At 48.8% G+C, this 23787-nt stretch overlaps 1 protein-coding gene across 3 annotated transcripts in view; it reads left to right on the top strand.

The window, feature by feature from the left end:
• Positions 1-23787, top strand: part of LOC110528605 (glutamate receptor-interacting protein 2) — a 325911-nt gene that overhangs the window by 86323 nt on the left and 215801 nt on the right. The window contains exon 1 of one of the 3 annotated variants that reach the window (XM_036984213.1): positions 8267-8730. The exons of the other annotated variants lie outside the window; for them this stretch is intronic. Within the exon in view, the coding sequence (XP_036840108.1) occupies positions 8688-8730 (43 nt within the window). The 5' untranslated portion in view covers positions 8267-8687. Of the gene's footprint in view, positions 1-8266; positions 8731-23787 lie in introns of those variants that run through there. 3 annotated transcript variants of the gene reach the window in all.

Raw genomic sequence — 23787 nt, 5'->3', positions numbered from 1 at the left:
ATGTTAGAGACTCTTCAGTACAGAACATCCTCCATGTTAGAGACTCTTCAGTACAGAACATCCTACATGTTAGAGACTCTTCAGTACAGAACATCCTCCATGTTAGAGACTCTTCAGTACAGAACATCCTCCATGTTAGAGACTCTTCAGTACAGAACATCCTACATGTTAGAGACTCTTCAGTACAGAACATCCTCCATGTTAGAGACTCTTCAGTACAGAACATTCTACATGTTAGAGACTCTTCAGTAGACTACATCCTACATGTTAGAGACTCTTCAGTAGACTACATCCTACATGTTAGAGACTCTTCAGTACAGAACATCCTACATGTTAGAGACTCTTCAGTACAGAACATCCTACATGTTAGAGACTCTTCAGTACAGAACATCCTACATGTTAGAGACTCTTCAGTACAGAACATCCTACATGTTAGAGACTCTTCAGTACAGAACATCCTACATGTTAGAGACTCTTAATTAGACTACATCCTACATGTTAGAGACTCTTCAGTACAGAACATCCTACATGTTAGAGACTCTTCAGTAGACTACATCCTACATGTTAGAGACTCTTCAGTAGACTACATCCTACATGTTAGAGACTCTTCAGTACAGAACATCCTACATGTTAGACTCTTCAGTAAACTACATCCTACATGTTAGAGACTCTTCAGTAGACTACATCCTCCATGTTAGAGACTCTTCAGTACAGAAATCCTACATGTTAGAGACTCTTCAGTACAGAACATCCTCCATGTTAGAGACTCTTCAGTACAGAACATCCTCCATGTTAGAGACTCTTCAGTACAGAACATCCTACATGTTAGAGACTCTTCAGTACAGAACATCCTCCATGTTAGAGACTCTTCAGTACAGAACATCCTCCATGTTAGAGACTCTTCAGTACAGAACATCCTACATGTTAGAGACTCTTCAGTACAGAACATCCTCCATGTTAGAGACTCTTCAGTACAGAACATTCTACATGTTAGAGACTCTTCAGTAGACTACATCCTACATGTTAGAGACTCTTCAGTAGACTACATCCTACATGTTAGAGACTCTTCAGTACAGAACATCCTACATGTTAGAGACTCTTCAGTAGACTACATCCTACATGTTAGAGACTCTTCAGTAGACTACATCCTACATGTTAGAGACTCTTCAGTAGACTACATCCTCCATGTTAGAGACTCTTCAGTACAGAACGTCCTACATGTTCGAGACTCTTCAGTACAGAACATCCTACATGTTAGAGACTATTCAATAGACTACATCCTACATGTTAGAGACTCTTCAGTAGAATACATCCTACATGTTAGAGACACTTCAGTAGACTACATCCTCCATGTTAGAGACTCTTCAGTACAGAACATCCTACATGTTAGAGACGCTTCAGTACAGAACATCCTACATGTTAGAGACTCTTCAGTACAGAACATCCTACATGTTAGAGACTCTTCAGTACAGAACATCCTCCATGTTACAGACTCTTCAGTACAGAACATCCTCCATGTTAGAGACTCTTCAGTACAGAACATCCTACATGTTAGAGACTCTTCAGTACAGAACATCCTACATGTTAGAGACTCTTCAGTAGAATACATCCTACATGTTAGAGACTTCAGTAGACTACATCCTCCATGTTAGAGACTCTTCAGTACAGAAATCCTACATGTTAGAGACTCTTCAGTACAGAACATCCTCCATGTTAGAGACTCTTCAGTACAGAACATCCTCCATGTTAGAGACTCTTCAGTACAGAACATCCTACATGTTAGAGACTCTTCAGTACAGAACATCCTCCATGTTAGAGACTCTTCAGTACAGAACATCCTCCATGTTAGAGACTCTTCAGTACAGAACATCCTACATGTTAGAGACTCTTCAGTACAGAACATCCTCCATGTTAGAGACTCTTCAGTACAGAACATTCTACATGTTAGAGACTCTTCAGTAGACTACATCCTACATGTTAGAGACTCTTCAGTAGACTACATCCTACATGTTAGAGACTCTTCAGTACAGAACATCCTACATGTTAGAGACTCTTCAGTACAGAACATCCTACATGTTAGAGACTCTTCAGTACAGAACATCCTACATGTTAGAGACTCTTCAGTACAGAACATCCTACATGTTAGAGACTCTTCAGTACAGAACATCCTACATGTTAGAGACTCTTAATTAGACTACATCCTACATGTTAGAGACTCTTCAGTACAGAACATCCTACATGTTAGAGACTCTTCAGTAGACTACATCCTACATGTTAGAGACTCTTCAGTAGACTACATCCTACATGTTAGAGACTCTTCAGTACAGAACATCCTACATGTTAGACTCTTCAGTAAACTACATCCTACATGTTAGAGACTCTTCAGTAGACTACATCCTCCATGTTAGAGACTCTTCAGTACAGAAATCCTACATGTTAGAGACTCTTCAGTACAGAACATCCTCCATGTTAGAGACTCTTCAGTACAGAACATCCTCCATGTTAGAGACTCTTCAGTACAGAACATCCTACATGTTAGAGACTCTTCAGTACAGAACATCCTCCATGTTAGAGACTCTTCAGTACAGAACATCCTCCATGTTAGAGACTCTTCAGTACAGAACATCCTACATGTTAGAGACTCTTCAGTACAGAACATCCTCCATGTTAGAGACTCTTCAGTACAGAACATTCTACATGTTAGAGACTCTTCAGTAGACTACATCCTACATGTTAGAGACTCTTCAGTAGACTACATCCTACATGTTAGAGACTCTTCAGTACAGAACATCCTACATGTTAGAGACTCTTCAGTAGACTACATCCTACATGTTAGAGACTCTTCAGTAGACTACATCCTACATGTTAGAGACTCTTCAGTAGACTACATCCTCCATGTTAGAGACTCTTCAGTACAGAACGTCCTACATGTTCGAGACTCTTCAGTACAGAACATCCTACATGTTAGAGACTATTCAATAGACTACATCCTACATGTTAGAGACTCTTCAGTAGAATACATCCTACATGTTAGAGACACTTCAGTAGACTACATCCTCCATGTTAGAGACTCTTCAGTACAGAACATCCTACATGTTAGAGACGCTTCAGTACAGAACATCCTACATGTTAGAGACTCTTCAGTACAGAACATCCTACATGTTAGAGACTCTTCAGTACAGAACATCCTCCATGTTACAGACTCTTCAGTACAGAACATCCTCCATGTTAGAGACTCTTCAGTACAGAACATCCTACATGTTAGAGACTCTTCAGTACAGAACATCCTACATGTTAGAGACTCTCCAGTAGACTACATCCTACATGTTAGAGACTCTTCAGTAGACTACATCCTACATGTTAGAGACTCTTCAGTACAGAACATCCTACATGTTAGAGACTCTTCAGTAGACTACGTCCTACATGTTAGAGACTCTTCAGTAGACTACATCCTACATGTTAGAGACTCTTCAGTACAGAACATCCTACATGTTAGAGACTCTTCAGTAGACTACATCCTCCATGTTAGAGACTCTTCAGTACAGAAAATCCTACATGTTAGAGACTCTTCAGTACAGTACATCCTACATGTTAGAGACTCTTCAGTAGACTACGTCCTACATGTTAGAGACTCTTCAGTAGACTACATCCTACATGTTAGAGACTCTTCAGTAGACTACGTCCTACATGTTAGAGACTCTTCAGTAGACTACATCCTACATGTTAGAGACTCTTCAGTACAGAACATCCTACATGTTAGAGACTCTTCAGTAGACTACATCCTACATGTTAGAGACTCTTCAGTAGACTACATCCTACATGTTAGACTCTTCAGTACAGAACATCCTACATGTTAGAGACTCTTCAGTACAGAACATCCTACATGTTAGAGACTCTTCAGTAGACCACATCCTCCATGTTAGAGACTCTTCAGTACAGAACATCCTACATGTTAGAGACTCTTCAGTACAGAACATCCTACATGTTAGAGACTCTTCAGTAGACTACATCCTACATGTTAGAGACTCTTCAGTACAGAACATCCTACATGTTAGAGACTCTTCAGTAGACTACATCCTACATGTTAGAGACTCTTCAGTAGACTACATCGTACATGTTAGACTCTTCAATACAGAACTTCCTACATGTTAGAGACTCTTCAGTACAGAACATCCTACATGTTAGAGACTCTTCAGTAGACTACATCCTCCATGTTAGAGACTCTTCAGTACAGAACATCCTACATGTTAGAGACTCTTCAGTACAGAACATCCTACATGTTAGAGACTCTTCAGTAGACTACATCCTCCATGTTAGAGACTCTTCAGTACAAAACATCCTACATGTTAGAGACTCTTCAGTACAGAACATCCTACATGTTAGAGACTCTTCAGTAGACTACGTCCTCCATGTTAGAGACGCTTCAGTAGACTACATCCTACATGTTAGAGACTCTTCAGTACAGAACATCCTACATGTTAGAGACTCTTCAGTAGACTACATCCTACATGTTAGAGACTCTTCAGTACAGAACATCCTCCATGTTAGAGACTCTTCAGTACAGAACATCCTACATGTTAGAGACTCTTCAGTAGACTACATCCTACATGTTAGAGACTCTTCAGTAGACTACATCCTCCATGTTAGAGACTCTTCAGTACAGAACATCCTACATGTTAGAGACTCTTCAGTAGACTACATCCTACATGTTAGAGACTCTTCAGTACAGAACATCCTACATGTTAGACTCTTCAGTACAGAACATCCTCCATGTTAGAGACTCTTCAGTACAGAACATCCTACATGTTAGACTCTTCAGTACAGAACATCCTACATGTTAGACTCTTCAGTACAGAACATCCTCCATGTTAGAGACTCTTCAGTACAGAACATCCTACATGTTAGAGACTCTTCAGTAGACTACATCCTACATGTTAGAGACTCTTCAGTACAGAACATCCTACATGTTAGAGACTCTTCAGTACAGAACATCCTACATGTTAGAGACTCTTCAGTACAGAACATCCTACATGTTAGAGACTCTTCAGTAGACTACATCCTACATGTTAGAGACTCTTCAGTAGACTACATCCTACATGTTAGAGACTCTTCAGTACAGAACATCCTACATGTTAGAGACTCTTCAGTAGACTACATCCTACATGTTAGAGACTCTTCAGTAGACTACATCCTACATGTTAGAGACTCTTCAGTACAGAACATCCTACATGTTAGAGACTCTTCAGTACAGAACATCCTACATGTTAGAGACACTTCAGTACAGAACATCCTACATGTTAGAGACTCTTCATTACAGAACATCCTACATGTTAGAGACTCTTCAGTAGACTACATCCTACATGTTAGAGACTCTTCAGTACAGAACATCCTACATGTTAGAGACTCTTCAGTAGACTACATCCTACATGTTAGAGACTCTTCAGTACAGAACATCCTACATGTTAGAGACTCTTCAGTAGAATACATCCTACATGTTAGAGACTCTTCAGTAGACTACATCCTACATGTTAGAGACTCTTCAGTAGACTACATCCTACATGTTAGAGACACTTCAGTACAGAACATCCTACATGTTAGAGACTCTTCATTACAGAACATCCTACATGTTAGAGACTCTTCAGTAGACTACATCCTACATGTTAGAGACTCTTCAGTACAGAACATCCTACATGTTAGAGACTCTTCAGTAGACTACATCCTACATGTTAGAGACTCTTCAGTACAGAACATCCTACATGTTAGAGACTCTTCAGTAGAATACATCCTACATGTTAGAGACTCTTCAGTAGACTACATCCTACATGTTAGAGACTCTTCAGTAGACTACATCCTACATGTTAGAGACTCTTCAGTACAGAACATCCTACATGTTAGAGACTCTTCAGTACAGAACATCCTACATGTTAGAGACTCTTCAGTACAGAACATCCTACATGTTAGAGACTCTTCAGTACAGAACATCCTACATGTTAGAGACTCTTCAGTAGACTACATCCTACATGTTAGAGACTCTTCAGTAGACTACATCCTCCATGTTAGAGACTCTTCAGTAGACTACATCCTACATGTTAGAGACTCTTCAGTACAGAACATCCTACATGTTAGAGACTCTTCAGTACAGAACATCCTACATGTTAGAGACTCTTCAGTAGACTACATCCTACATGTTAGAGACTCTTCAGTAGACTACATCCTACATGTTAGAGACTATTCAGTACAGAACATCCTACATGTTAGAGACTCTTCAGTACAGAATAGCCTGCATGTTAGAGACTCTTCAGTACAGAACATCCTACATGTTAGAGACTCTTCAGTACAGAACATCCTACATGTTAGAGACTCTTCAGGACAGACCATCCTACATGTTAGTGACTCTTCAGTACAGAACATCCTACATGTTAGAGACACTTCAGTACTTTGATTTTCCATTCTCTCCCAACCCCACCTCACTCCATCAGAAGACGTGAGATCTCCACAAAGCAAAGAGGAAAGGCTGAGTTTTCTAGTCTAAGACTGCAGCTCTATTGTTAGCCATGTGTCCCCCCCCCCCCCCCCCAAATGATACACTAGTCCCTATGGGCCCTGGTCAAGTGTAGTGCACTATAGAGTGAATAGGGTACCATTTTGGACAAATTAGGATGTTAGAGTGTCCATTCAGATTAGAGAGACTTGGCTTGGCACCTCACAGAGAAGATGCCTGTCAGCTACTGTTGTCTGGCACCTCACAGAGAAGATGCCTGTCAGCTACTGTTTCTTGGCACCTCACAGAGAAGATACCTGTCAGCTACTGTTGCTTGGCACCTCACAGAGAAGCTGCCTGTCAGCTACTGTTGCTGGGCACCTCACAGAGAAGATGCCTGTCAGCTACTGTTGCTGGGCACCTCACAGAGAAGCTGCCTGTCAGCTACTGTTGCTGGGCACCTCACAGAGAAGCTGCCTGTCAGCTACTGTTGCTGGGCACCTCAAAGAGAAGATGCCTGTCAGCTACTGTTGCTGGGCACCTCACAGAGAAGATGCCTGTCAGCTACTGTTGCTGGGCACCTCACAGAGAAGATGCCGTCAGCTACTGTTGCTGGGCACGCTGTGTTAGGATACTTTACTGAGGTCAGGGCTATGCTAGGACTGGTGTGTGTGTGTGTGTGTGTGCGTGTGCGTGTGTGTGCACGTGTGCGCGTGCACGTGCATCTGTGTGTGTGTGTGTGTGTCGGTTCGTGTGTGTGTCTGTGTTTGCACATATCATATGTCAGTATTTGTGTGTGGTGAATGTATCCTGACAGGACAGGGTGCTGTACAGTATGTAACCTGACAGGACAGGGTGCTGTACAGTATGTAACCAGAGAGGTAATTTATTTGTGACAGGCCAGGGTGTGAAGGTAATTTATTTGTGACAGGCCATGGTGTGAAGGTCATTTATTTGTGACAGGCCAGGGTGTGAAAGTAATTTATTTGTGACAGGCCAGGGTGTGAAGGTAATTTATTTGTGACCGGCCAGGGTGTGAAGGTAATTTATTTGTGACAGGCCATGGTGTGAAGGTAATTTAAAATAAGGAGAGGGAGAGAAGTTATGCCCTGAAATAAGGAGAGAAGGAAAAGTTACACCCTGAAATAAGGAGAGAAGGAGAAGTTACACCCTGAAATAAGGAGAGGAGGAGAAGTTACACCCTGAAATAAGGAGAGAAGGAGAAGTTACAACCTGAAATAAGGAGAGGAGGAGAAGTTACAACCTGAAATAAGGAGAGAAGGAGAAGTTACACCCTGAAATAAGGAGAGAAGGAGAAGTTACACCCTGAAATAAGGAGAGAAGGAGAAGTTACACCCTGAAATAAGGAGAGAAGGAGAAGTTACACCCTGAAATAAGGAGGGAAGGAGAAGTTACACCCTGAAATAAGAAGAGAAGAAGTTACACCCTGAAATAAGGAGAGAAGGAGAAGTTACACCCTGAAATAAGGAGAAGTTACACCCTGAAATAAGGAGAGAAGGAGAAGTTACACTCTGAAAAAAGGAGAGAAGGAGAAGTTACACCCTGAAATAAGGAGAGTGGGAAATAACTAGGCCATCAAAAGTCCCGAAGGCTTTGAGCAGCATACAATTTACCATGTTTTAATCAGAGATGAAGAGAGAGAGATGCATGGAGAAGAAGAGATGTCAAGAGAGATGCAGAGAGAGTGCGTGTGTGAGAGAGGAAGTGCATGTTTGAGAGAGATAGAGAGTGAGAGTGCGATGTCAAGAGAGATGCAGAGAGAGTGCGTGAGTGAGAGAGGGAGAGTGAGAGCGAGATAGAGAGGGATAAAGAGAGAGAGGGATAAAGAGAGAGGCTTTAAGCTTAATATGAAGTTATTAATGACGAAAATCCTTCATTACCACCGAACAACTATATTGTTATTTAAACGACGTGGTTGAAATAATACATAGTGATAGGCTATTGATCGATCATTAGGACTTACAATTTTTACCGATGATCATTATTTAAATCGACCATACTAGTGAGCGTGCATTGAGGGGGCATAGCGAGGAGTACAGATGGGGTAGAGAGAAAGAGAAAGACAGAGAGAGCAAGAGAGAGAGAGAGAGAGAGAGAGAGAGAGAGAGAGAAGCGCGTTACCTACATCTTTTCCTCTGATTCCTTTTCTCCATCATCTGTAACGAGGATATATTAAGAGGGGAAAATGCTCTTTCTTCAAGCCATCTTAAGAAGAAGAATACACAAAGGTAATAGTATGTTCCAAGTATAATTGAGCATGAGACGATCACATGATTGCATAGTAACTTCAAAACTCACATGTCACCGTGCCACATCGCCTAGGTAGTTATCTCTCTTTCGGGCATTGACTGAATAATAGCAATTTGACAGGTCTATTACTTAAAATTGGCTTCTTTCATCGTGATCAATTGGTCTGCTATACACATGCAAATTAAAAGAGTCGTAAACCATTCTCTGAGCAGGGAACAGAGACCGACCTCTTTGGAGAGGTGATTTGAACACTGTCAGCATGCTTCCACCGAACAACAGGATGACCATCGTTCATGTGATTTTCTAATAAGTGGTTTTGACTCTCATTATGGTAACCCAGCTGCAGATAATGACCCAAAACAGTGTTTCCCAACTCCGGTCCTCCAGTACCCCCAACAGCACACATTTATGTTGTAGCCACGGAAAAACGCACTTGATTCAACTTAACGAGGGTTATTTGTTAACAAGTTGAATCAGGTGTGCTTGTTGAGGGCTACACTAAATAATGTGTAATGTTGGGGGTACTGGAGGACTGGCATTGGGAACCACTGTTGCGGGTACTGGAGGACTGGAGTTGGGGACCACTGTTGGGGGTACTGGAGGACTGGAGTTGGGAACCATTGTTGGGGGTACTGGAGGACTGGAGTTGGGAACCACTGTTGGGGGTTCTGGAGGACTGGAGTTGGGAACCACTGTTGGGGGTACTGGAGCACTGGAGTTGGGAATCACTGTTGGGGGTACTGGAGTTGGGAACCACTGTTGGGGGTTCTGGAGGACTGGAGTTGGGAACCACTGTTGAGGGTACTGGAGGACTGGAGTTGGGAACCACTGTTGAGGGTACTGGAGGACTGGAGTTGGGAACCACTGTTGAGGGTACTGGAGGACTGGAGTTGGGAACCACTGTTGGGGGTTCTGGAGGACTGGAGTTGGGAACCACTGTTGGGGGTACTGGAGTTGGGAACCACTGTTGGGGGTTCTGGAGGACTGGAGTTGGGGACCACTGTTGGGGTACTGGAGGACTGGAGTTGGGAACCACTGTTGAGGGTACTGGAGGACTGGAGTTGGGAACCACTGTTGGGGGTTCTGGAGGACTGGAGTTGGGAACCACTGTTGGGGGTACTGGAGTTGGGAACCACTGTTGGGGGTTCTGGAGGACTGGAGTTGGGAACCACTGTTGGGGGTACTGGAGTTGGGAACCACTGTTGGGGGTTCTGGAGGACTGGAGTTGGGAACCACTGTTGGGGGTACTGGAGGACTGGAGTTGGGAACCACTGTTGGGGGTACTGGAGTTGGGAACCACTGTTGGGGGTTCTGGAGGACTGGAGTTGGGAACCACTGTTGGGGGTACTGGAGAACTGGAGTTCAGAACCGCTGTTGGGGGTACTGGAGGACTGGAGTTAGGAACCACTGTTGGGGGTTCTGGAGGACTGGAGTTGGGAACCACTGTTGGTGGTACTGGAGGACTGGAGTTGAGAACCGCTGTTGGGGGTACTGGAGGACTGGAGTTAGGAACCACTGTTGGGGGTTCTGGAGGACTGGAGTTGGGAACCACTGTTGGTGGTACTGGAGGACTGGAGTTGAGAACCGCTGTTGGGGGTACTGGAGGACTGGAGTTGGGAACCGCTGTTTGGGGTACTAGAGGGCTGGAGTTGGGAACCAGTGTTGGGGGTACTGGGGTTAGGAACCACTTTTGGGGTACTGGAGGATTGGAGTTGGGAACCACTGTTGGGGGTACTGGGGTTAGGAACCACTTTTGGGTACTGGAGGACTGGAGTTGGGAACCACTGTTGGGGGTACTGGAGGACTGGAGTTGGTAACCACTGTTGGGGGCACTGGAGGACTGGAGTTAGGAACCACTGTTTGGGGTACTAGAGGGCTGGAGTTGGGAACCAGTGTTGGGGGTACTGGGGTTAGGAACCACTTTTGGGGTACTGGAGGGATGGAGTTGAAAACCACTGTTGGGGGTACTGGAGGACTGGAGTTGGGAACCACTGTTGGGGGTACTGGGGTTAGGAAGCACTGTTGGGGTACTGGAGGACTGGAGTTGGGAACCACTGTTGGGGGTACTGGGGTTAGGAACCACTTTTGGGGTACTGGAGGACTGGAGTTGGGAACCACTGTTGGGGGTACTGGAGGACTGGAGTTGGGAACCACTGTTAGGGGTACTGGAGGACTGGAGTTGGGAACCAGTGTTGGGGGTACTGGGGTTAGGAACCACTTTTGGGGTACTGGAGGGATGGAGTTGAAAACCACTGTTGGGGGTACTGGAGGACTGGAGTTGGGAACCACTGTTGGGGGTACTGGGGTTAGGAACCACTGTTGGGGTACTGGAGGACTGGAGTTGGGAACCACTGTTGGGGGTACTGGGGTTAGGAACCACTTTTGGGGTACTGGAGGACTGGAGTTGGGAACCACTGTTGGGGGTACTGGAGGACTGGAGTTGGGAACCACTGTTAGGGGTACTGGAGGACTGGAGTTGGTAACCACTGTTAGGGGTACTGGAGGACTGGAGTTGGGAACCACTGTTGGGGGTACTGGAGGACTGGAGTTGGGAACCACTGTTGGGGGTACTTGAGGACTGGAGTTTGGAACCACTGTTGGTGGTACTGGGTTTTGGAACCACTGTTGGGGTACTGGAGGACTGGAGTTGGGAACCACTGTGGGTGGTACTGGAGGACTGGAGTTGGGAACCGCTGTTGGGGGTACTGGAGGACTGGAGTTGGGAACCGCTGATCGGGGTACTGGAGGACTGTAGTTGGGAACCACTGTTGGGGGTACTGGAGTTGGGAACCACCGTTGGGGGTACTGGAGGACTGGAGTTGGGAACCACCGTTGGGGGTACTAGAGGACTGGAGTTGGGAACCGCTGTTGGGGGTACTGGAGGACTGGAGTTGGGAACTGCTGTTGATGGTACTAGAGGGCTGGAGTTGGGAACCACTGTTGGGGTACTGGAGAACTGGAGTTGGGAACCACTGTTGGGGGTACTGGAGGACTGGAGTTGGTAACCACTGTTGAGGGTACTGGAGGACTGGAGTTGGTAACCACTGTTGAGGGTACTGGAGAACTGGAGTTGGGAACCACTGTTGGGGGTACTGGAGGACTGGAGTTGGGAACCACTGTTGGGGGTACTGGAGGACTGGAGTTAGGAACCACTGTTGGGGGTACTGGAGGACTGGAGTTGGGAACCGCTGTTGGGGGTACTAGAGGGCTGGAGTTGGGAACCAGTGTTGGGGGTACTGGGGTTAGGAACCACTTTTGAGGTACTGGAGGATTGGAGTTGGGAACCACTGTTGGGGGTACTGGGGTTAGGAACCACTTTTGGGGTACTGGAGGACTGGAGTTGGGAACCACTGTTGGGGGTACTGGGGTTAGGAACCACTGTTGGGGTACTGGAGGACTGGAGTTGGGAACCACTGTTGGGGGTACTCGGGTTAGGAACCACTGTTGGGGTACTGGAGGGATGGAGTTGGGAACCACTGTTGGGGGTACTGGGGTTAGGAACCACTGTTGGGGTACTGGAGGACTGGAGTTGGGAACCACTGTTGGGGGTACTGGGGTTAGGAACCACTGTTGGGGTACTGGAGGGATGGAGTTGGGAACCACTGTTGGGGGTACTGGGGTTAGGAACCACTGTTGGGGTACTGGAGGACTGGAGTTGGGAACCACTGTTGAGGGTACTGGAGCACTGGAGTTGGGAACCACTGTTGGGGGTTCTGGAGGACTGGAGTTGGGAACCACTGTTGGGGGTACTGGAGTTGGGAACCACTGTTGGGGGTTCTGGAGGACTGGAGTTGGGAACCACTGTTGGGGGTACTGGAGTTGGGAACCACTGTTGGGGGTTCTGGAGGACTGGAGTTGGGAACCACTGTTGGGGGTACTGGAGGACTGGAGTTGGGAACCACTGTTGGGGGTACTGGAGTTGGGAACCACTGTTGGGGGTTCTGGAGGACTGGAGTTGGGAACCACTGTTGGGGGTACTGGAGAACTGGAGTTCAGAACCGCTGTTGGGGGTACTGGAGGACTGGAGTTAGGAACCACTGTTGGGGTTTCTGGAGGACTGGAGTTGGGAACCACTGTTGGTGGTACTGGAGGACTGGAGTTGAGAACCGCTGTTGGGGGTACTGGAGGACTGGAGTTAGGAACCACTGTTGGGGGTTCTGGAGGACTGGAGTTGGGAACCACTGTTGGTGGTACTGGAGGACTGGAGTTGAGAACCGCTGTTGGGGGTACTGGAGGACTGGAGTTGGGAACCGCTGTTTGGGGTACTAGAGGGCTGGAGTTGGGAACCAGTGTTGGGGGTACTGGGGTTAGGAACCACTTTTGGGGTACTGGAGGATTGGAGTTGGGAACCACTGTTGGGGGTACTGGGGTTAGGAACCACTTTTGGGGTACTGGAGGACTGGAGTTGGGAACCACTGTTGGGGGTACTGGAGGACTGGAGTTGGTAACCACTGTTGGGGGCACTGGAGGACTGGAGTTAGGAACCACTGTTTGGGGTACTAGAGGACTGGAGTTGGGAACCACTGTTGGGGGTACTGGGCTTAGGAACCACTGTTGGGGTACTGGAGGACTGGAGTTGGGAACCACTGTTGGGGGTACTGGGGTTAGGAACCACTTTTGGGGTACTGGAGGACTGGAGTTGGGAACCACTGTTGGGGGTACTGGAGGACTGGAGTTGGTAACCACTGTTAGGGGTACTGGAGGACTGGAGTTGGTAACCACTGTTAGGGGTACTGGAGGACTGGAGTTGGGAACCACTGTTGGGGGTACTGGAGGACTGGAGTTGGGAACCACTGTTGGGGGTACTTGAGGACTGGAGTTGGGAACCACTGTTGGTGGTACTGGGTTTTGGAACCACTGTTGGGGTACTGGAGGACTGGAGTTGGGAACCACTGTGGGTGGTACTGGAGGACTGGAGTTGGGAACCGCTGTTGGGGGTACTGGAGGACTGGAGTTGGGAACCGCTGATCGGGGTACTGGAGGACTGTAGTTGGGAACCACTGTTGGGGGTACTGGAGTTGGGAACCACCGTTGGGGGTACTGGAGGACTGGAGTTGGGAACCACCGTTGGGGGTACTAGAGGACTGGAGTTGGGAACCGCTGTTGGGGGTACTGGAGGACTGGAGTTGGGAACTGCTGTTGAGGGTACTAGAGGGCTGGAGTTGGGAACCACTGTTGGGGTACTGGAGAACTGGAGTTGGGAACCACTGTTGGGGGTACTGGAGGACTGGAGTTGGTAACCACTGTTGAGGGTACTGGAGGACTGGAGTTGGTAACCACTGTTGAGGGTACTGGAGAACTGGAGTTGGGAACCACTGTTGGGGGTACTGGAGGACTGGAGTTGGGAACCACTGTTGGGGGTACTGGAGGACTGGAGTTAGGAACCACTGTTGGGGGTACTGGAGGACTGGAGTTGGGAACCGCTGTTGGGGGTACTAGAGGGCTGGAGTTGGGAACCAGTGTTGGGGGTACTGGGGTTAGGAACCACTTTTGGGGTACTGGAGGATTGGAGTTGGGAACCACTGTTGGGGGTACTGGGGTTAGGAACCACTTTTGGGGTACTGGAGGACTGGAGTTGGGAACCACTGTTGGGGGTACTGGGGTTAGGAACCACTGTTGGGGTACTGGAGGACTGGAGTTGGGAACCACTGTTGGGGGTACTCGGGTTAGGAACCACTGTTGGGGTACTGGAGGGATGGAGTTGGGAACCACTGTTGGGGGTACTGGGGTTAGGAACCACTGTTGGGGTACTGGAGGACTGGAGTTGGGAACCACTGTTGGGGGTACTGGGGTTAGGAACCACTGTTGGGGTACTGGAGGACTGGAGTTGGGAACCACTGTTGGGGGTACTGGAGGACTGGAGTTGGGAACCAGTGTTGGGGTACTGGAGGACTGGAGTTGGGAACCACTGTTGGGGGTACTGGAGGACTGGAGTTGGGAAACAGTGTTGGGGTACTGGAGGACTGGAGTTGGGAACCGCTGTTGGTGGTACTGGAGGACTGGAGTTGGGAACCAGTGTTGGGGTACTGGAGGACTGGAGTTGGGAACCACTGTTTGGGGTACTGGAGGACTGGAGTTGGGAACCACTGTTGGGGGTACTGGAGTTGAAAACCACTGTTGGGGGTACTGAGGTTGGGAACCACTGTTGGGGTGCTGGAGGACTGGAGTTGGGAACCGCTGATCGGGGTACTGGAGGACTGGAGTTGGGAACCACTGTTGGGGGTACTGGAGGACTGGAGTTGGGAACCACTGTTGGGGGTACTGGAGGACTGTAGTTGGGAACCACTGTTGGGGGTACTGGAGTTGGGAACCACCGTTGGGGGTACTGGAGGACTGGAGTTGGGAACCGCTGATGGGGGTACTGGAGGACTGGGGTTGGGAACTGCTGATGGGGGTACTGGAGGACTGGAGTTGGGAACCACTGTCGGGGGTACTGGAGGACTGGAGTTGGGAACCACTGTCGGGGGTTCTGGAGGACTGGAGTTGGGAACCACTGTCGGGGGTACTGGAGGACTGGAGTTGGGAACCACTGTTGTGGGTACTGGAGGACTGGAGTTGGGAACCACTGTTGTGGGTATTGGAGGACTGGAGTTGGTAACCACTGTTGGGGGTACTGGAGGACTGGAGTTGGTAACCACTGTTGGGGGTACTGGAGGACTGGAGTTGGGAACCATTGTTGGGGGTACTGGAGGACTGGAGTTGGGAACCACTGTTGGGGGTACTGGAGGACTGGAGTTAGGAACCACTGTTGGGGGTACTGGAGGACTGGAGTTGGGAACCGCTGTTGGGGGTACTAGAGGGCTGGAGTTGGGAACCAGTGTTGGGGGTACTGGGGTTAGGAACCACTTTTGGGGTACTGGAGGATTGGAGTTGGGAACCACTGTTGGGGGTACTGGGGTTAGGAACCACTTTTGGGGTACTGGAGGACTGGAGTTGGGAACCACTGTTGGGGGTACTGGGGTTAGGAACCACTGTTGGGGTACTGGAGGACTGGAGTTGGGAACCACTGTTGGGGGTACTCGGGTTAGGAACCACTGTTGGGGTACTGGAGGGATGGAGTTGGGAACCACTGTTGGGGGTACTGGGGTTAGGAACCACTGTTGGGGTACTGGAGGACTGGAGTTGGGAACCACTGTTGGGGGTACTGGGGTTAGGAACCACTGTTGGGGTACTGGAGGACTGGAGTTGGGAACCACTGTTGGGGGTACTGGAGGACTGGAGTTGGGAACCAGTGTTGGGGTACTGGAGGACTGGAGTTGGGAACCACTGTTGGGGGTACTGGAGGACTGGAGTTGGGAAACAGTGTTGGGGTACTGGAGGACTGGAGTTGGGAACCGCTGTTGGTGGTACTGGAGGACTGGAGTTGGGAACCAGTGTTGGGGTACTGGAGGACTGGAGTTGGGAACCACTGTTTGGGGTACTGGAGGACTGGAGTTGGGAACCACTGTTGGGGGTACTGGAGTTGAAAACCACTGTTGGGGGTACTGAGGTTGGGAACCACTGTTGGGGTGCTGGAGGACTGGAGTTGGGAACCGCTGATCGGGGTACTGGAGGACTGGAGTTGGGAACCACTGTTGGGGGTACTGGAGGACTGGAGTTGGGAACCACTGTTGGGGGTACTGGAGGACTGTAGTTGGGAACCACTGTTGGGGGTACTGGAGTTGGGAACCACCGTTGGGGGTACTGGAGGACTGGAGTTGGGAACCGCTGATGGGGGTACTGGAGGACTGGGGTTGGGAACTGCTGATGGGGGTACTGGAGGACTGGAGTTGGGAACCACTGTCGGGGGTACTGGAGGACTGGAGTTGGGAACCACTGTCGGGGGTTCTGGAGGACTGGAGTTGGGAACCACTGTCGGGGGTACTGGAGGACTGGAGTTGGGAACCACTGTTGTGGGTACTGGAGGACTGGAGTTGGGAACCACTGTTGTGGGTATTGGAGGACTGGAGTTGGTAACCACTGTTGGGGGTACTGGAGGACTGGAGTTGGTAACCACTGTTGGGGGTACTGGAGGACTGGAGTTGGGAACCATTGTTGGGGGTACTAGAGGACTGGAGTTGGGAACCAGTGTTGGGGTACTGGAGAACTGGAGTTGGGAACCACTGTTGGGGGTACTGGAGGACTGGAGTTGGGAACCAGTGTTGGGGTACTGGAGGACTGGAGTTGGGAACCACTGTTGGGGGTACTGGAGGACTGGAGTTGGGAACCGCTGTTGGGGGTACTAGAAGGCTGGAGTTGGGAACCAGTTTTGGGGGTACTGGGGTTAGGAACCACTTTTGGGGTACTGGAGGATTGGAGTTGGGAACCACTGTTGGGGGTACTGGGGTTAGGAACCACTTTTGGGGTACTGGAGGACTGGAGTTGGGAACCACTGTTGGGGGTACTCGGGTTAGGAACCACTGTTGGAGTACTGGAGGGATGGAGTTGGGAACCACTGTTGGGGGTACTGGGGTTAGGAACCACTGTTGGGGTACTGGAGGACTGGAGTTGGGAACCACTGTTGGGGGTACTGGAGTTGAAAACCACTGTTGGGGGTACTGAGGTTGGGAACCACTGTTGGGGTACTGGAGTTGAAAACCACTGTTGGGGGTACTGGAGGACTGGAGTTGGGAACCACCGTTGGGGGTACTAGAGGACTGGAGTTGGGAAACAGTGTTGGGGTACTGGAGGACTGGAGTTGGGAACCGCTGTTGGTGGTACTGGAGGACTGGAGTTGGGAACCAGTGTTGGGGTACTGGAGGACTGCAGTTGGGAACCAGTGTTGGGGGTACTGGAGGACTGGAGTTGGGAACCGCTGTTGGTGGTACTGGAGGACTGGAGTTGGGAACCGCTGTTGGTGGTACTGGAGGACTGGAGTTGGGAACCAGTGTTGGGGGTACTGGAGGACTGGAGTTGGGAACCACTGTTGGGGTACTGGAGGACTGGAGTTGGGAACCACTGTTTGGGGTACTGGAGGACTGGAGTTGGGAACCACTGTTGGGGGTACTGGAGTTGAAAACCACTGTTGGGGGTACTGAGGTTGGGAACCACTGTTGGGGTACTGGAGTTGAAAACCACTGTTGGGGGTACTGGAGGACTGGAGTTGGGAACCACTGTTGGGGTGCTGGAGGACTGGAGTTGGGAACCGCTGATCGGGGTACTGGAGGACTGGAGTTGGGAACCACTGTTGGGGGTACTGGAGGACTGTAGTTGGGAACCACTGTTGGGGGTACTGGAGTTGGGAACCACCGTTGGGGTTACTGGAGGACTGGAGTTGGGAACCGCTGATGGGGGTACTGGAGGACTGGGGTTGGGAACTGCTGATGGGGGTACTGGAGGACTGGAGTTGGGAACCACTGTTGTGGGTACTGGAGGACTGGAGTTGGGAACCACTGTTGGGGGTACTGGAGGAATGGAGTTGGGAACCACTGTTGTGGGTACTGGAGGACTGGAGTTGGGAACCACTGTTGTGGGTATTGGAGGACTGGAGTTGGTAACCACTGTTGGGGGTACTGGAGGACTGGAGTTGGTAACCACTGTTGGGGGTACGGGAGGACTGGAGTTGGGAACCATTGTTGGGGGTACTAGAGGACTGGAGTTGGGAACCAGTGTTGGGGTACTGGAGAACTGGAGTTGGGAACCACTGTTGGGGGTACTGGAGGACTGGAGTTGGGAACCAGTGTTGGGGTACTGGAGGACTGGAGTTGGGAACCACTGTTGGGGGTACTGGAGGACTGGAGTTGGGAACCGCTGTTGGGGGTACTAGAAGGCTGTAGTTGGGAACCAGTTTTGGGGGTACTGGGGTTAGGAACCACTTTTGGGGTACTGGAGGACTGGAGTTGGGAACCACTGTTGGGGGTACTCGGGTTAGGAACCACTGTTGGAGTACTGGAGGGATGGAGTTGGGAACCACTGTTGGGGGTACTGGGGTTAGGAACCACTGTTGGGGTACTGGAGGACTGGAGTTGGGAACCACTGTTGGGGGTACTGGAGTTGAAAACCACTGTTGGGGGTACTGAGGTTGGGAACCACTGTTGGGGTACTGGAGTTGAAAACCACTGTTGGGGGTACTGGAGGACTGGAGTTGGGAACCACCGTTGGGGGTACTAGAGGACTGGAGTTGGGAAACAGTGTTGGGGTACTGGAGGACTGGAGTTGGGAACCGCTGTTGGTGGTACTGGAGGACTGGAGTTGGGAACCAGTGTTGGGGTACTGGAGGACTTTAGTTGGGAACCAGTGTTGGGGGTACTGGAGGACTGGAGTTGGGAACCGCTGTTGGTTGTACTGGAGGACTGGAGTTGGGAACCGCTGTTGGTGGTACTGGAGGACTGGAGTTGGGAACCAGTGTTGGGGGTACTGGAGGACTGGAGTTGGGAACCACTGTTGGGGTACTGGAGGACTGGAGTTGGGAACCACTGTTTGGGGTACTGGAGGACTGGAGTTGGGAACCACTGTTGGGGGTACTGGAGTTGAAAACCACTGTTGGGGGTACTGAGGTTGGGAACCACTGTTGGGGTACTGGAGTTGAAAACCACTGTTGGGGGTACTGGAGGACTGGAGTTGGGAACCACTGTTGGGGTGCTGGAGGACTGGAGTTGGGAACCGCTGATCGGGGTACTGGAGGACTGGAGTTGGGAACCACTGTTGGGGGTACTGGAGGACTGTATTTGGGAACCACTGTTGGGGGTACTGGAGTTGGGAACCACCGTTGGGGGTACTGGAGGACTGGAGTTGGGAACCGCTGATGGGGGTACTGGAGGACTGGGGTTGGGAACTGCTGATGGGGGTACTGGAGGACTGGAGTTGGGAACCACTGTTGTGGGTACTGGAGGACTGGAGTTGGGAACCACTGTTGGGGGTACTGGAGGACTGGAGTTGGGAACCACTGTCGGGGGTACTGGAGGACTGGAGTTGGGAACCACTGTCGGGGGTACTGGAGGACTGGAGTTGGGAACCACTGTCGGGGGTTCTGGAGGACTGGAGTTGGGAACCACTGTCGGGGGTACTGGAGGACTGGAGTTGGGAACCACTGTTGTGGGTACTGGAGGACTGGAGTTGGTAACCACTGTTGGGGGTACTGGAGGACTGGAGTTGGGAACCATTGTTGGGGTACTGGAGGACTGGAGTTGGGAACCACTGTTGGTGGTACTGGAGGACTGGAGTTGAGAACCGCTGACCTATAGGAGGAATGTTGATTGGGTTGACAGTATAACATTCAGTCATCAGAATAAAGGCATTCTGTACCCTAATCAACATGTCTAGAGTAGTACTGCGTTGACATAGTAAGTTTCATTCCAATATCATACAGCACACTAGTTCACAAGCGTCCAACTCAATTAATCAATGATTCAGTTAACTGAATATACTTTATTTTCTTTAATATTTCATATAATAATATCGATAATATTTGCTTAAACATTGTGGATTTTTCCTTATTTCCTTCCTGGTTTCATGTGTAATTTATTTATGAATTCAGTGTAACTGATAGAGGCTTTGAAGTGGTGCTCTTCCTTCCTTCCTTGAGTTCAATATACGGGTGCAATCTGCCACCTGTTGGTAGGTTAGGATCCAGCAGGCACTGGAACTAGTTTTATTAGACTGGGGTTATACAAATGAATGAATTAATTTAATTTATTGAATTCATAAATAAATTAAATTAGTTGAACTGGAATATTTTAAGTTTAGGATATTAACTTCTGTGTTCATTCATTCTACTTGAAATTTAATTTCAGAACTATTCAGAATTTCTGAATCAGCAGGCATTGGTTTGGTCACGCAAATATCTTCAAGTTTTACTCTGTGTCACAACTGGCACCATATCCCTATATAGTGCACTACTTTTGACCAGAATCCTATGGGTCCTGTTAAAAAAGTAGTGCACTATGTAGGAAGAAAGGGTGTCATTAGGGATGCTATTTTAGAATGCATAAGGAGACACAGTAATGAGGATAGACATGATTCAAATTGATTCCTCTGTTAGTTGATTTAATCAAATCAGATCCAATTTTATTGGTCACATGCGCCAAATACAACAGGCGGTAGACCTTACATTGAAATGCTTACTTACAAGCCCTTAACGAACAATGCAGTTTTAAGAAAAATACCAACCAAAAAAAAAAGAAATAAAAATAACAAATAATTAAAGAGCAGCAGTAAAATTCAATAGCGAGGCTATATACAGGGGGTACCGGTACAGAGTCAATGTGGAGGTTATATACAGGGGGTACTGGTACAGAGTCAATGTGGAGGCTATATGCAGGGTATTACGGTACAGAGTCAATGTGGAGGCTATATACAGGGGGGTACCGGTACAGAGTCAATGTGGAGGCTATATACAGGGGGTACCGGTACAGAGTCAATGTGGAGGCTATATGCAGGGGGGTACCGGTACAGAGTCAATGTGGAGGCTATATACAGGGGGTACCGGTACAGAGTCAATGTGGAGGCTATATGCAGGGTATTACGGTACAGAGTCAATGTGGAGGCTATATACAGGGTATTACGGTACAGAGTCAATGTGGAGGCTATATGCAGGGGGTACCGGTACAGAGTCAATGTGGAGGCTATATACAGGGGGTACCGGTACAGAGTCAATGTGGAGGCTATATACAGGGGGTACCGGTACAGAGTCAATGTGGAGGCTATATGCAGGGTATTACGGTACAGAGTCAATGTGGAGGCTATATACAGGGTATTACGGTACAGAGTCAATGTGGAGGCTATATGCAGGGGGTACCGGTACAGAGTCAATGTGGAGGCTATATACAGGGGGTACCGGTACAGAGTCAATGTGGAGGCTATATGCAGGGGGTACCGGTACAGAGTCAATGTGGAGGCTATATGCAGGGGGTACCGGTACAGAGTCAATGTGGAGGCTATATACAGGGGGTACCGGTACAGAGTCAATGTGGAGGCTATATGCAGGGGGGTACCGGTACAGAGTCAATGTGGAGGCTATATACAGGGGGTACCGGTACAGAGTCAATGTGGAGGCTATATGCAGGGTATTACGGTACAGAGTCAATGTGGAGGCTATATACAGGGTATTACGGTACAGAGTCAATGTGGAGGTTATATACAGGGGGTACCGGTACAGAGTCAATGTGGAGGCTATATGCAGGGTATTACGGTACAGAGTCAATGTGGAGGCTATATACAGGGTATTACGGTACAGAGTCAATGTGGAGGTTATATACAGGGGGTACCGGTACAGAGTCAATGTGGAGGCTATATACAGGGGTTACCGGTACAGAGTCAATGTGGAGGCTATATGCAGGGTATTATGGTACAGAGTCAATGTGGAGGCTATATGCAGGGGGTACCGGTACAGAGTCAATGTGGAGGCTATATACAGGGGGTACCGGTACAGAGTCAATGTGGAGGCTATATGCAGGGTATTACGGTACAGAGTCAATGTGGAGGCTATATGCAAGGGGTACCGGTACAGAGTCAATGTGGAGGCTATATACAGGGGGTACCGGTACAGAGTCAATGTGGAGGCTATATGCAGGGGGTACCGGTACAGAGTCAATGTGGAGGCTATATGCAGGGGGTACCGGTACAGAGTCAATGTGGAGGCTATATACAGGGGGTACCGGTACAGAGTCAATGTGGAGGCTATATGCAGGGTATTACGGTACAGAGTCAATGTGGAGGCTATATACAGGGGGTACCGGTACAGAGTCAATGTGGAGGCTATATGCAGGGGGTACCGGTACAGAGTCAATGTGGAGGCTATATGCAGGGGGTACCGGTACAGAGTCAATGTGGAGGCTATATGCAGGGGGTACCGGTACAGAGTCAATGTGGAGGCTATATGCAGGGGGTACCGGTACAGAGTCAATGTGGAGGCTATATACAGGGGGTACCGGTACAGAGTCAATGTGGAGGCTATATACAGGGTGTTACGGTACAGAGTCAATGTGGAGGTTATATACAGGGGGTACCGGTACAGAGTCAATGTGGAGGCTATATGCAGGGGGTACCGGTACAGAGTCAATGTGCAGCACCGGTAAGTCGAGGTAAATGAGGTGATATGTACATGTAGGTAGAGTTATTAAAGTGGCTATGCATACATAATAATAATAATGTCTCTGAAACATGCTTAAATATTTTACTGGAGGGAATAAATCAGCAGCTGTGTTGATAAACCGCAAGACTGTAGTGTAGCTCCTGGGAAAGGACAGGGACCCGGTGGGAGCATTTTAGCTCCTGGGAAAGGACAGGGACCCAGTGGGAGCATTTTAGCTCCTGGGAAAAGACAGGGACTCAGTGGGAGCATTTTAGCTCCTGGGAAAAGACAGGGACCCCGTGATGTGGAAGCCAAGGAACTTGAAGCTCTCAACCTGCTGCACTACAGCCCCGTCGATGAGAATGTGGACGTGCTCGTTCCTCCTTTTCCTGTAGTTTACAATCATCTCCTTTGTCTTGATCACATTGAGGGAGAGGTTGTTGTCCTTGCATTGTACGGTCAGGTCTCTGACCTCCTCCCTATAGGCTGTCACATTGTTGTCAGTGATCAGGCCTACTACTGTTGTGTCATCATCAAACTTAATGATCCTCGACTTCGGCGATATCATTTACAAAATAGCCTCCAACCCTCTACTCAACAAATTGGATGCCGTCTATCACAGTGCAATCCGTTTTGTCACCAAAGCCCCATATACTACCCACCATTGCGACCTATACGCTCTCGTTGGCTGGCCCTCGCTTCATACTAGTCGCCAAACCCACTGGCTCAATGTCATCTACAAGACCCTGCTAGGTAAAGTCCCCCCTTATCTCAGCTCGCTGGTCACCATAGCATCTTCCAGCTGTAGCACACGCTCCAGCAGGTATATCTCTCTGGTCACCCCCAAAACCAATTCTTTCTTTGGCCGCCTCTCCTTCCAGTTCTCTGCTGCCAATGACTGGAACGAACTACAAAAATCTCTGAAACTGGAAACACTTATCTCCCTCACTAGCTTTAAGAACCAACTGTCAGAGCAGCTCACAGATTACTGCACCTGTACATAGCCCACCTATAATTTAGCCCAAACAACTACCTCTTTCCCTAC

The sequence above is a fragment of the Oncorhynchus mykiss genome, chromosome 7 (genome assembly GCF_013265735.2).
Source record: "Oncorhynchus mykiss isolate Arlee chromosome 7, USDA_OmykA_1.1, whole genome shotgun sequence".
In the NCBI taxonomy this organism is placed as follows: Eukaryota; Metazoa; Chordata; class Actinopteri; order Salmoniformes; family Salmonidae; genus Oncorhynchus; species Oncorhynchus mykiss.
This window is presented reverse-complemented; position numbering and strand designations above follow the sequence as displayed.